The sequence below is a fragment of the Chiloscyllium plagiosum genome, unplaced genomic scaffold (assembly GCF_037043375.1).
Source record: "Chiloscyllium plagiosum isolate Xiang-an unplaced genomic scaffold, Cpla_swu_hap1 HiC_scaffold_41, whole genome shotgun sequence".
NCBI classification, from domain to species: Eukaryota; Metazoa; Chordata; class Chondrichthyes; order Orectolobiformes; family Hemiscylliidae; genus Chiloscyllium; species Chiloscyllium plagiosum.
In genome coordinates this window covers 14,869,296-14,882,379 of record NW_028270179.1, presented here as the reverse complement: position 1 = coordinate 14,882,379, position 13,084 = coordinate 14,869,296, and the positions used below count along the sequence as shown (strand labels likewise).

The 13,084-nt window shown below is 43.2% G+C and overlaps 1 protein-coding gene across 1 annotated transcript in view; it reads left to right on the top strand.

Moving 5' to 3' along the window:
- LOC148138159 (uncharacterized) overlaps positions 1-8,877 on the top strand; it is a 29,831-nt gene extending 20,954 nt beyond the window's left edge. The window contains exon 5 of the mRNA XM_087981836.1: positions 8,591-8,877. Within this exon, the coding sequence (XP_087837962.1) occupies positions 8,591-8,877 (287 nt within the window). The remainder of the gene's footprint in view (positions 1-8,590) is intronic.
- Positions 8,878-13,084: the final 4,207 nt, after the last annotated feature.

Here is a 13,084-nt window from a genome sequence, read left to right as displayed (position 1 = left end):
GGATATGTACGTATTGTTTATTTTATTTAAGGGAAATATTTGGCCGATCATTCCACTGCTGGCTCTTTCAATTCTCACCCAAAGAACTAACAGTGACATTTTGCGACGAATGGCTAAAGTTCTTCTGCATTTAAATACATTAATCGCTTCACACCTTTGAACAATATTGCTCAAACAAATATAGCAGCACCGCGTGATGATGCACTAGTAAGAAATGTCATGTTACATTGAACACAAACAAAATGAAGTGGATCAAGCCACAATTCTGCCTGAGATCTGACTCATTCTTGTACGAAGCTCAGCTACGAGTGTGATATTATTAAAGAACAGAATGGGATCTCACGTTTAGTCCCTGCTTCAAGTTACTGCTGCTCTTGGTGAGTGAACTGTCCCATTAACTGTTTCAACGTAGGGCTAAACTCAATGAGTCTGAGGTCAGTATAAACCACAGTGTGTTCTGCCCATTAATAATGACCTTCTGTTCTCCAGCAGGTCACTGTGTCTGTGTGCAGAAGAGGAATGAATGAGGCCTTTTCTCTTTGGGTGCCTGGCACTGGTGTTGGTACTGACTTGAATTGCTGCTGGTGTTGTGCCTTGCTTGATCTTGTGGGGCATGAGTTTAGCTCACCGGTAGGAACTTCCTGGGAAAAAGAAGACGCCATCCAGGTCCTGACACCTGTGCAAATGCAGCACCATCGTGGTTGATGTACTTTCATATGCTCCGATGTTCTCTCTCCCTTCCATACCATAGGATCCTAAGACGTGGGAGCAGAATTTATGCCAAAAATCACGTTGAGTCGCTACTGCATTCAATCATGGCTGATATGTTTACACCTCCTTGCACCTGCTTTCTTTAAGCCCCCTTAATACTCAAGTAACCATATATCTCAGTGTTACATATACTATTATGACACACCTTGAACACTTCCGTTACTTAAAACAAACACCCAGAAAACTCAGCTCGGCTCGTATTTTTTTTTAAACTATGAGTGGCAGAGAACTCCCAAATTCCACTGTTTAATGAGAATAATAATAATTTATTGTTTATCTCTAAAAGTGAATATTAAACAACAACTGTACACAACTCTAAGCCCCACTCTTAATTGCTTATTATTTGCCTCTAACTCTGTACCATTATACTGATTCAATAAAACACTGATTAAAATATGTCAACTTAATTGGAATCCATACAGCAAGTGTCGTCTTTAGTGCCTTTCTTCCTTCAGCTGACATATCCCTGGGCTGTCTTAATGCGAATATGTTTCATATAGAAAGGTACCTTTGATAGGGTGTGTTTCAAATGGCAGTTGCTCTGTCTGACTGTCAACCTGGCTGCTTTTTTATATGTTCAACACCAGATCGTATCTTGGTTCGTTATTGACAAAACAATTAATTCAAACATGATTGGGTTTTAGTAGACAATAGACAATAGGTGCAGGAGAAGGCGATTCTGCCCTTCGAGCCTGCACCACCATTCCATATGATCATAGCTGATCATCTTTAACCAGTATCCTGTTCCTGCCTTATCTCCACAACCCTTGATGCCACTATCCTTGAGAGCTCTATCCAAATCTTTCTTAAATTAATCCAGAGTCTGGGCCTCCACTGCCCTCTGGGGCAGAACATTCCACACAGCCACCACTCTCTGGGTGAAGACGTTTCTCCTCAACTCTGTCCAAAATGGTCGACCCCGTACTTTTAAGCTGTGTCGTCTGGTTCTGCACTCACCCATCAGCGGGAATCATGTTTCCTGCCTCCAGAGTGTCTAATCATTTAATAATCTTATATGTCTCAATCATATCCCCTCTCAGTCTTCTAAACTCAAGGGTATACAAGCCCAGTCTCTCGAGTCTTTCAGCGTAAGGTAGTCCCAACATTTCAGGAATTGACCTCGTGAACCTACGCTGCACTCCCTCAATATCCAGAATGTCTTTCCTCAAATTTGAAGAGCAGAACTGCACACAAATTTCAAGGTGTGGTCGCACCAAGGTCCTGTACAACTGCAGAATAACCTCTTTGCTTCTATACTCAATCCCTCTTCGTATGAAGTCCAGCATGCTATTAGTCTTCTTCACTACCTGCTGTACCTGCATGCTTACCTTCATTGACTGGTGTTCAAGAACACCCAGATCTCTTTGTACTGCTCCTTTACATAAATTTATTCTATTTAGGTAGTAATCTGCCTTCCTGTTTTTGCCACCAAAGTGATAACGATACATTTATCTACATTAAACTGTATCTGCCATGCATCTGACCACTCACCTAACCTGTCCAGGTCGCCCTGCAATCTCCTAACATCCTCCTTACATTTCACCCTGCGACCCACCTTAGTATCATCAGCAAATTTGCTGATGTTATTACTAATACCATCTTTTATATAATTAATATATATTGTAAAAACCTGCAGTTCCAGCACTGATCCCTGCGGGACCTACTGGTCTCTGCCTGCCATTCCGAAATGGAGCTGTTTATCACTACTCTTCGTTTCCTGTCAGCCAACCAACTTTCAATCCAAGTTAGTACTTTGCCCCCAACACCACGCGCCCTAATGTTGCTCACTAACATCCTTTGTGGGACTTTAACAAAAGCTTTCTGAAAGTCCAGGTGCACTACATCTACAGGATCTCCCTCGACCATCTTCAGAGTTACATCCTCAAAAAAATCAAGAAGATTAGTGAAGCATGATTTCCCCTTCATAAATCCATGCTGACTCTGACCTATCCTGTTACTACAATCCAGATGTTTCGTAATTCCATACTTTATAATGGACTCCAGCATCTTTCCCAGCACAGAAGTCTGACGAACTGGTCTTTAATTTCCTGCTTTCTTTCTCCCACCTTTGTGCAATACTGAGGTCCAAACCTACTTTGAGCAGACCAGCTTTTATTGCTGCTTGTATTGCAAAATGTTGTTTATGGTAATAGGATGACTAGATTTCAGGAGTTTGCTGGTCATATATCATCCAGGTTATTTTCATTGTCACCCATTCTCTTTCTCCGATATTCCTGACAGATAAAGTCAAGATGACCAACGTTGACATTGTGAAATGTTTATCAAAAAGCTGCATGTCATTTTTAAGTTGCAACGTAAGCGACTCAGAGGCAAAAGCAACATTCTTATTTTTCCCTCAGAATAGAAGTGAACACAGCTGACGAAAAGTAATTCGTCTCAAAGCACTACTCTCTGCCTATCCAGCAGGAATGCTTTCATGACTCTAACACTTGCTGTTTCAATTACTAAATAATTAATATCGGTTCAATTTTTATCTGAATTGTTTGTGATTTCCGTTTGAGTTGCAGTTATTTCACATCAAACAGACATTTTAATATCACTATGCTAAAAGACTCATTTAATACATTTTGAAATCATTTTTTACACAACTTACGCAGAGTAAACACAAAATGATATTCAACCATTCTGAAGTAGGGTCGCATTGCTTTAAAACGGTCTAGCTGTTTTATCTCCTCGCTAAAGTGCCGGACGTGTTGATTTTGTCCACTCTTTCATATTTTTGTAATTTCACTGAAGATGTCGTTGTACGAATCAAAATTCGCGAGAGACTGCAGTTTGAGTGAATGCGATATTCCAAGTATAAGAAATATCCAATATCAAACAAGTGAGGCGGAACATCGATTGACTGAGTGTGCATTGTTTCCTAAAGACGCCTTTAATCATGTGAAATTTGTCCTGTCAATTATTGTCATTGATACGCTCTCTCTTCTCTTGTGCCCACACCTTGCAATATTCTTATGCAGAACTCGACTGAATTGTCAAGACATGTGGATATACCTTACTGAAGTTTATGATTCAACGAGACGGGATTGATGGTTTCATGTAGACGTTCTCGATATCAATGGCTGCAATGGAATCCTTTATTTTTCATTGGATTCATTAACATCAGGTTGTCTGAAGCCTCTGAATGCATTGTGTGCCGTGTTTGCTGAACTAGGCGGTCTTCATTCAGTAAGTAATTGGGAAAACAGAAAACAATATCCACAGCAAAGGTGCTCTGATAAGTCGAAGAAATGTGAATGGAGAAATGAATCATGTTTCATTTTCTCAGAAAGAAGGATGCTTTCTGATGGAGAAAGACGTTAAAGTACCACATTGTTGGTTAAACCATTTCTCGACAGAATTCATTTTGTAGACCTCTATCAAACATATGTTCGAATTAATGCACACGAAGATTTTGCCATAGTTTTCAACTCTGCTCTGAAGTTGCTCTGTGTCACTGCATAAACGCAAGGATTTAGAAAGCAAACAAAGTACGTCAAGATACCTCCCACTTCAGTGGCGATCAATTCAGAGTTTGTGAACTTGCCTCTCTACGAAACGGTGCGTGTTATTTTGTTAAGAGCTAAACTCAAGGAATTTGTCAACCAGAGAAAGAGAAAGGTTACTGATATTGAGCATAATGCAATGATGCATTTTCTACAATTCTCCATTTCTGAGGCGCTTTGCTTCCCACTCTAGGAGCTCCGGAGTTCAGTGCAGCTTCGATTCGCCAGTACTGCACGTTGGACGGTTAATGAATTAAGCAAGGCAATCAGAGCAAAAGGAATCCAAATGACACAGGCACTGTGAAACCAGACATAATCTACACCTTCAGAAGAGGGAAAAACTGCTGCCCGTGACCGGTAAGCCCACTGAACATAGTTTATAGTTTTCTAAAGTTCATAAGCAATCAAAACTGGCACTTTTTGCAGTACAGTGACAACCGTGATAGTTATGACAAGAGGGACTGCAGTTTTCTTTGTGCAATATTTTATTTTGAAATGTCTGGCAGCAGATCAGACAAACCAGTCAAATGTGAAAGCAACAATGCACCAAACAGATAATTTGGGAATGACCATGAACACGTATGTAGTGACAATTCAAACAGGAGTATGGGACAGTAATGACAAAGGAAATTATTAACTGAAGATGCGATGGAGTATTGTATTGTTGATCAGGACCAGTATATCTGTTATTGCAATGGTCAACATGTAAACAGTGATACACTTGGAAAGACCTCATTTTCTTTGTGAGAATCCAAATTGTGGCCATGTTCTCCATGTGAAGAAAACAACAGTGAATAGCCCAACAATGCCTGATTTACGCAAATTCGCTATTATTAAAACTTAGCAGGACGGAAATTGGTATGTTGACTCAAAATCCGAATATGCAGAAGGAGAGATGGCAGGGTTTAACACTGAGAGAGTATATTGACTCATCAGGCTGTCTTTGGGACGTTGGCAGTGCCCGTTCCCCCGGAGTGAGAAACATTGGGTCATGTCCTGCCTACTTCAGACGTTTCTAAAAATATCTTTGAACAAGTTGAAGAGGAAAAAACGGTTAAACATATCAACTCAACAGGAATAGATACTGCTGCAAGTGGAAGATTATAAAACTCTTTCACGAGCAGAATTGCAGGCTTCCCCATTTTGTGTGAGAGTGAATGATGACTGGAGACAGTGTAGTACTCTGAGTAGCCACAGCCGTGGCAATGAAAGGGAATCTACTTATACATGCATCATTTCTCCGGGGAGCCAGTCAATTGCATGAATCACAGTTATTAAAAAATAAAGTGAGGAAAGATTTGTTTTGGCTGGACCAGTAGATCGAAAGAAATAGTAATTTGAAATGCAAAAAATAAGTATGGTTTCTTACGACCGAAGCAGCAATGGGAATCTTTTTCAATTGTATTACACTGTCAATATTTGTGGCTTGCTTCTGGTGCCCCAAATCCAAGTGCATTATAACCCTCTAGCTATCTAAGGTGTTCCTTTCCTGCATCTTGAGAACCTCCCACTGTGGTGGTTGTTCTTGCTCCGAACTCCGAATCTTCCCATGTCCCTACATTCACTCGGCCATGTCGGTCTCAGTGTTTCAAGAAAGCTGGCGATATTACTGTTCTCTGGGCTATATCGCCTTCTCCTGTGCATCAGGAACGCTTTATGCATCTTCGTCAATTGTTTTCTGTTTTGTCCATGGCGACTAACTAACAACTGAGTGTTTGAGATATAGGGCGACTCACCACCTCTGATAGTTGCTCAGGGCCTAAAAGTGTACAATCAGTCTTATGGGTAAGTGAATATATTCTGATATTTTGATTTGCATTTTTATACTCACTGTCTCCCCATCGCAGTTATCACTTTGCCTATTCATTGCCGCTTCCCAAACAAAATGCGGAGAATGAACAGTTGGTCCAGCTCGCTGTGCAATGCTGTAGATGTTTTATTCTGTGATATTTCTGCTTTCAGAATCTGAACCATCCTCCGTGAATCTCAGAGTATTCAACAGAAACGTTCATGAATGCATGAAGTGAATTCTTTGCAAGATCTCTCCACACTAAAGTTGATATCAGCTCACAACCTCTCTGGTCGCATAAGTTCTAGGGAGAAACAAATCGATGGTCATGTTATTTGACTCACAGAAACATCCTACTGAGGAAGGTTTCAGTTGCTGTCGTCACCGAGAAAAGATATATATTAACTCACATAGCAAACACCACTAACGTCTTTTGTCATTAAATTCGTTGATTGCTCAATTTTTTCCCTATCTGTAAGCAATATTTTCTTTCAAAGCTGTCTTTTATTGCACAAGACGGCATCTTATTATCATAATAAGATGTCGTCTTGTGCAATAAAAAGCATTGTTGAGAGAAAATATTGCTTACAGATGGGGATCAAATCTGCAAGTACGAAATGTTTGTGAACTAATCACATTTCTTCAAATATTACCAAGGCACTTAATACTTCTACAAATGCAAAACTACAAAAAAAGGGCATGGAGACTCTGTTTATTTACCAGACTTATTCGTCCATCAGCTTTTTCTCAGCCATTCTTCCAGTGCTGCTGTGTTTGCATCACTTCTGCATCTTCCTGTCCCGCCAGAAGCCCTCAAAATATTTTACAACCTGGACCGTCAATTTTTCCAGTTCTTTTTAGCAGATGACGCGTGGATAATGTAGGAGTAATGCAGCTGGACCAACCGCTTCATTTGGAAGAAAAGTGAATGTATTTGCAAGATTATCACATGGCAGACAAACTAAGCAGAATAGAATGGGGAATGCCGGATCGGACCTGAAAACCCAACAGATTATCCCAACTTAATGAAGCTAGTCCAAATAGCTGCAACAATCCCGTTGAACACGCCTTTACAAAAAAAGAGAAAGAAGAATCAAAGACAGGTGTCTTTTTCAGGAGTGATGTCAGACAGAGGGAGGATCAGCATGGATCTACCTCTTTGGGTCCAACAGCTTCATAACTGTCCGCTTGAAAAAAATAAACGGGAGACCAACTCAATTGGGAAAAGTGGCCACTTCTCTTTCATTGGGCAAGTGTAATTCTTCAACTTGAATGCCTTTTGTCTGAGGCAGTTTCGGTTAGCTATAAACAAATTGGCCCTAAAGCACTTTAAACCTCGACACCCGAGAAACTGTGTATTTACCACCTCTCTGAGAAAAAAACAAGGGAAACATAACCTTGTTAAGGAATGGCATCATCACACATGTCTTAGCTCACTGAATTCTGATATTCCGGGTGACCGACGTGCCAATTCTTTCAGGCAAGAATTCTCTCCCTGTTCCACGAAGTATTTCACCCACTTCCAACACTCTAACTGCACCTGGACTGCTCCCTCTGACCTTTAATCAGTAGTCAACCTCTTCATTGCAATCTTTGAACTTCACATTCGTCGCCTCAGGTTGCCTGTTCCCCGTTCTCCATTCTAGACTATCTCCATCTGAACTGACTGCATTCTGTGCTCTCAGATCCAACCCTACTATTTTCGTAGCATTGTCACTAGGCGTGGTGCGGTTACTGTCTGGCCTACTGAACAAACATTACAGAAGCTCGACGTTAGCTTTTGGATAGTGTCTGCCTTCTCCAATTGGACAGTGACTCCACCATGGAACATCAGACCATAGCGTCTACAACGGTCAGTAAACATATTTCATCCTGTGATCTCCTGTCCACTGCTTCCATGCTCTTAGTCTCCAACTCCGTTAAAGCCCGCTTCTGCCTCCTTCCTAAAATTCACAAACTTTTCTGCACATCTGTGTTTTCTGTCCATTCTTGCTCTGCAGAGCACGTCTGTTCCAAAATCGATCCAATGTTTTTCTCCTCTTCTTCTGTTCATTCTGACGTACATCCGCCAGTCCTCTGTCGCTTTCCTGCAGTTTCACAACTTCCAGTTCTCGGGCTCTTCCCAGCTTCTCTTCACAATGGGACATGCAATGCCTAATCATCACCACCACATGAGGGTGGTGTGAAGGCGTACCACACTTTATTGAACGAAATGCCCCATCCACCACGGCACCCTTCTGTCTGTACCACCTTGGCCTCACCCTGACGAGCTGTTTTTTAGGTCGCCTTACCTTCTTCAGATCGGCAAGGTCTGGAAGGCATGTGTTCAGGCATGGTTCCAGGGGCAGCCTTCCTCTTTGTGAGGTACATGTGACATTCACCATTGCGGTCCGACTACGGTCCAACACAGAAATCTATCTGTGAGGTATCAACGACATTATCAGTACTGCTTCTCTCTCTCATTGTGAATTGTAAATGTTTACCTATTTTGCTTCTAATTTCTACCCTTTCTTACCTCCAGGTAGTCCACCTCTGACCTGGTCGCTTCCTTTCGTCGAAAACTCTATTTTAATTTATGACGACAGATTGTTCACTAATAACCAGTATGAGCCCACTGACATGCACAGTTACTGTAACTGTCTTTCCTCACTCACTGCATACTATAAATACGCTATTCCATTCTCCAATTCATCCATCTCTGTTGCAACATTTCTGATGATGTCACCTTCGACAAGAAGGCCTTACGGAGTGTGCATATTTATCGCCAACCTAGAATTCCTCAGCACTGCAACTGGGGTCCGGATCTGACTTTCTCTCACTTCAACCTTATTACCTTTCTGCTTGCCCGGCAGGATTGATAGAGTTTGCCTTGTCCTCACTCACCAGCATCAACATCAAGAGGAGATTTCACTGCCGTTTGCGCCACGTCAGCGGGTTTTCACCACTAGTTACATGTTCACCTCCGGTCCCTTGTTAGCCTTCCGCAAGGAAGATCGACTCTGTGATTGTCATTTTGTCATTTTTTAAAAAGATAGCTCGTGAAGGCAGAGGTGCCGCTGAGACTAGGAAAAGCCTAGTTTAACATTAGTAGGGGAAAGGTCGGTTTTCCCAGTTCAGGTTACTTCTCGTTTGGTTCAGCTGTGGCAGTCACACGAATCTTTCGCTCATTTTTACAAACAAGTACCATTAAATTGTCCAAAGGGTTTGGTTCTGAACATGATTTCTTGAACAGGGCAGAGTGAGAATGAAAGGGGTTAAGCGAACAAACTATAAACTGCTGTAGAGCTGTTCAAAGAAACCTTGCTCTCTCACGTGTTCTGTTCTCCAGTCCCCACACAGACATCGAATTCAATGATTTTCATCTATCTTTTGTGTGACGTTTTGTTAGGACGCATGTGGGTGCGTGTGTGCGTGTGTGTGTATGTGTTTGTGTGTGGATGTGTGTGAGTGGATGTGTTTGTATGTGCTTGTGTCTGGATGTGGGTGTGTGAGTGCTTGTGTGTGTGGTGTTTCCGTTGATAAGTGCGAGTGTGTGTGGTTGTGTGTGTATGTGTGTATGTGGAAAATCTGTTTTGTGTGTGCGGATGCATCGATATGCAATGCATGCATGCGTAAGCCCGAGCATGTGTTTGCCTGTGACGGTGTGTGAGGGCGCATGCATGCGTATGTATGTGTGTTGTGTGTGCGTGTGTGTGTGTGTGCGTGTGTGTGTGTGTGTGTGTGTGTGTGTGTGTGTGTGTGTGTGTATGTTCGTGTGTGTGTGTTTGTTTTCCGCTCTCTCTGTCCCTTTTTTAATTTCGCCAGTTTCAGGCTGAGAGACAGTTCAGGTTCGATCGGCCGATTGGCCTAATCCAACTGCCAGTTTCGATGCTTCATGAGAATTGCCATATCAAAGAAATAGCAATGAACTGAAAGATTTCCAGGAGTCCAAAGACGAAGAAGAATATTTGCTTCATGTTCTGGTCAGGTCCTCCGAGACTGGACAGGACAAAGGGGAAAATGAATCAGACACCAATAGCAATCCCAGGCCCACTGGTATGATCTCCAAAAGCCCCACAGCAAGGGTCAAATGAGAAGTTGAAGCGTCCATCCGGGTACCAGGTAGAGAGCAGTAATAAACGGACTGATATAGAGCAAAGAATCCAATGTCTCTCACCCAGGCTCTCTCATTCTGACTTGCATCATTTGCCCATTCTATCACTTTACGTATCGCCTACTCTCTCGTCTTTCACTTACCTTTCTCTGACCTTCTGTGTCTCTCTTTAATTGGTCATTCACTATGCCTTTCTCTCTGTCTGTCACTATTTGTCTGTTGGAGAGAGTGAGGTCTACAGATGATGAACATCAGAATTTAGTGTGCATTTCTGAAAAAGCACTGCAGGTAAGACAGCCTCCGGGGAACAGAGAAATCGACATTTCGGCTCGGAGCACTCAGGAATGAGACTGTGAGCCTCATGGATGCAGAGATAAATGGGAGGGAGTCGGAGCTGAGGAGAAGGTAGCTGAAAGTGCAATAGTTAGATGGAGTTGGGGTAAAGAAGGCGGTGCGGATGGGTGTGAAAGAAGATTGACATGTGGGACAGGTCACGAGGGCTTTGCTGAAATGGACGTTTGGAACTGGGGTAAGGTTGGGGCAGGGAAAATGAGGAAACAGGTGAAATCCAGATTGATGCCCTCGGTTTGATTGGTCCTGAGGCAGAATATAAGGCGTTCTTTTTCCAGGCGTCGGGTGGTGAGGGAGTGGCGATGGAGGAGGCTCAGGACCCGCATATCCTCGGCAGAGTGGGACGGGGCGTTAAAATGTTCGGCCACAGGTTGGTGCGGTTCATTGGTGCGGGTCTCCCAGAGATGTTCTCTAAAGCACTCTGCGAGAAGGCGCCCAGTATTTCCAATGTAGAGGAGACTGCATCGTGAGCACGGGATACACTAAATGACGTGTGGAACTGCAGGTAAAACTTTGATGGATGTGCAAGGCTCTTCTGGGGCCTTGGATGGAGCGAAGGAGGGTGGTGTGGTAGGAGGGTTTGCAATTCCTGCGGTGGCAGGGGAATGTGCCAGGAGTGGAGTTTAGCTTATTAGGAAGCATGGACCTGACAATTTAGTCGCAGAGGGAACGGTCTTTGCAGAACGCAGATAGTGGTATGGAGGGAAATATATCCCTGGTGGTGGGGTCCATTTGTATTTGGCGGAAATGGCGGTGGATGATGCCAGTTATGTGCACGTTAGTGAACTGAAAGTGAATACCGGGGTTGTTCTGTCCTTGTTGCGGTTTAGGGATGGGCATCGAGAGCATAGGTACGGTTGGTTGATGAGATGCTGTGGAGGGCATCATCAAACACAGAGGAGATGAAATATGAGCCTTCAAGGAATGAGGTCATCTGTTGTGTTCTGTGGTGGAACGGGTCCTTCTAGGAGCAGATGCGGCAGAGGTGGAGGAATTGGAAATACCGAATAGCATTTTTGAAGGAGGTAGAGTGGGATGAGGTGTAATTCACGAATCTGTGGTTGCCGTTGTGTCTGTAAAAACTGTCAGTGTTCAGTGCGCCCTCACGGATGGGTCTAGGAATGGGAAGCAGATGTCAGAGGTAGTCCAGGTGAATTTGAGGTCGGGGTAGAATGTGTTGATGAAGTTGATGAACTGTTCGACCTCCTCACGGTAGCACGAGATCGCGCCAATGCCGTCGTCAATGTCGCAGAAAAAGAGGTGGGGAGTGTTGCCGGTGTACCTCCGGAAGATGGGCTGTTCTATGCAGCTGACGAAGAGATAGGCATAGCTGGGGCCCATGCTGGTGCACAGGGCTACCCCTTTCGTCTGGAGGAAATGGGAGATTGGAAGGTGAAATTGTTGAGTGTGAGGACCAATTCAGCCAAACGAATGAGTGTGTCAGTGAAAGTATTCTGGCTGTGGCGTCTGGAGAGGAAGAAACGGAATGCTTGGAGGCCCTAGTCATGGCGTTTCGTGGGACATCAGTCCATGGTGAAGATGAGGTGTTAGGGGCCGGGGGCAGGGAAGTCTTGGAGGAGATAGAGGGCATGTGTTATGTCCCTTACATCTTTTTGTTTCTTTCCCTGTTTCTCTTTGTCGTTCCCAAATTTTCTCTCCATCTCTCTTTCTCTGCTACTCACATAATGTGTCTTGAACTCATCTTCAGTCTACCTGTCTCTGTGTGAAACTCTGTATCTCTTACTCTATATGCCACTCTATCTCTCTGACTCGGTCTTCTGTTCGGTTTCTCTCACTTTGTTTCTGTTTGCCTTGGATCGCCATCCATCCGAATTCATTGCAGACTCTAATCTCACTGATTTTGAACTTTGATTCCAGATTCTCCATCGCTGGTAGTTTCTCCAACAGTTTTTCATCCCGCCTGTAAATCTTCATGACTCAGACACTTGAATAGAACACCCTACTTAACCTTGTTTGCTTGAAGACTTAGAGATCATGTCTGAAGTCTCTTCCTGCACAGTGATATTCAGCATGAGGTGCTGCAATAAGCGCTTCTGCACAAGATCATTTCCAATACGCAGGAACTGAGTTGTTCCGAACTGAATACGTTTGAAACAAGATGAGCGAGCCCTCCTTTCTCGCATTAAGGAACTCGAAATACTGACTCTGCGATCGTGCTTCAGAATAGTACAATGTCAAGTGAGATGTGGTGCAAACATGGAATGACTCTCCTCACGATACCTGCATATTGTTAATTCACTGCTGTCCCACTTTGACAAAGGGCTGATTGTGTAACCTCTCTGGACTTTAGTTGATTCCGTATGAAGATAGAGGAGGAAGAACATCACTGGTTTGAATGTGTTCCACGAATTTGAGAGCCTTCCTTATTTCATTAATATTTGATACAATCTGAGCATGCTCCATCTTACTACCTTCGCACTTCGAAATCTGCATCTGAATTTCAGTGGATCAAACTGCTGATCATTATCCCCATTCCTACACAGGGCCCCAGAAAGATGTCTAGACAAAGATTTGGGAAATGCATGTGCTCCTTGTGGCGAACGATCTCAA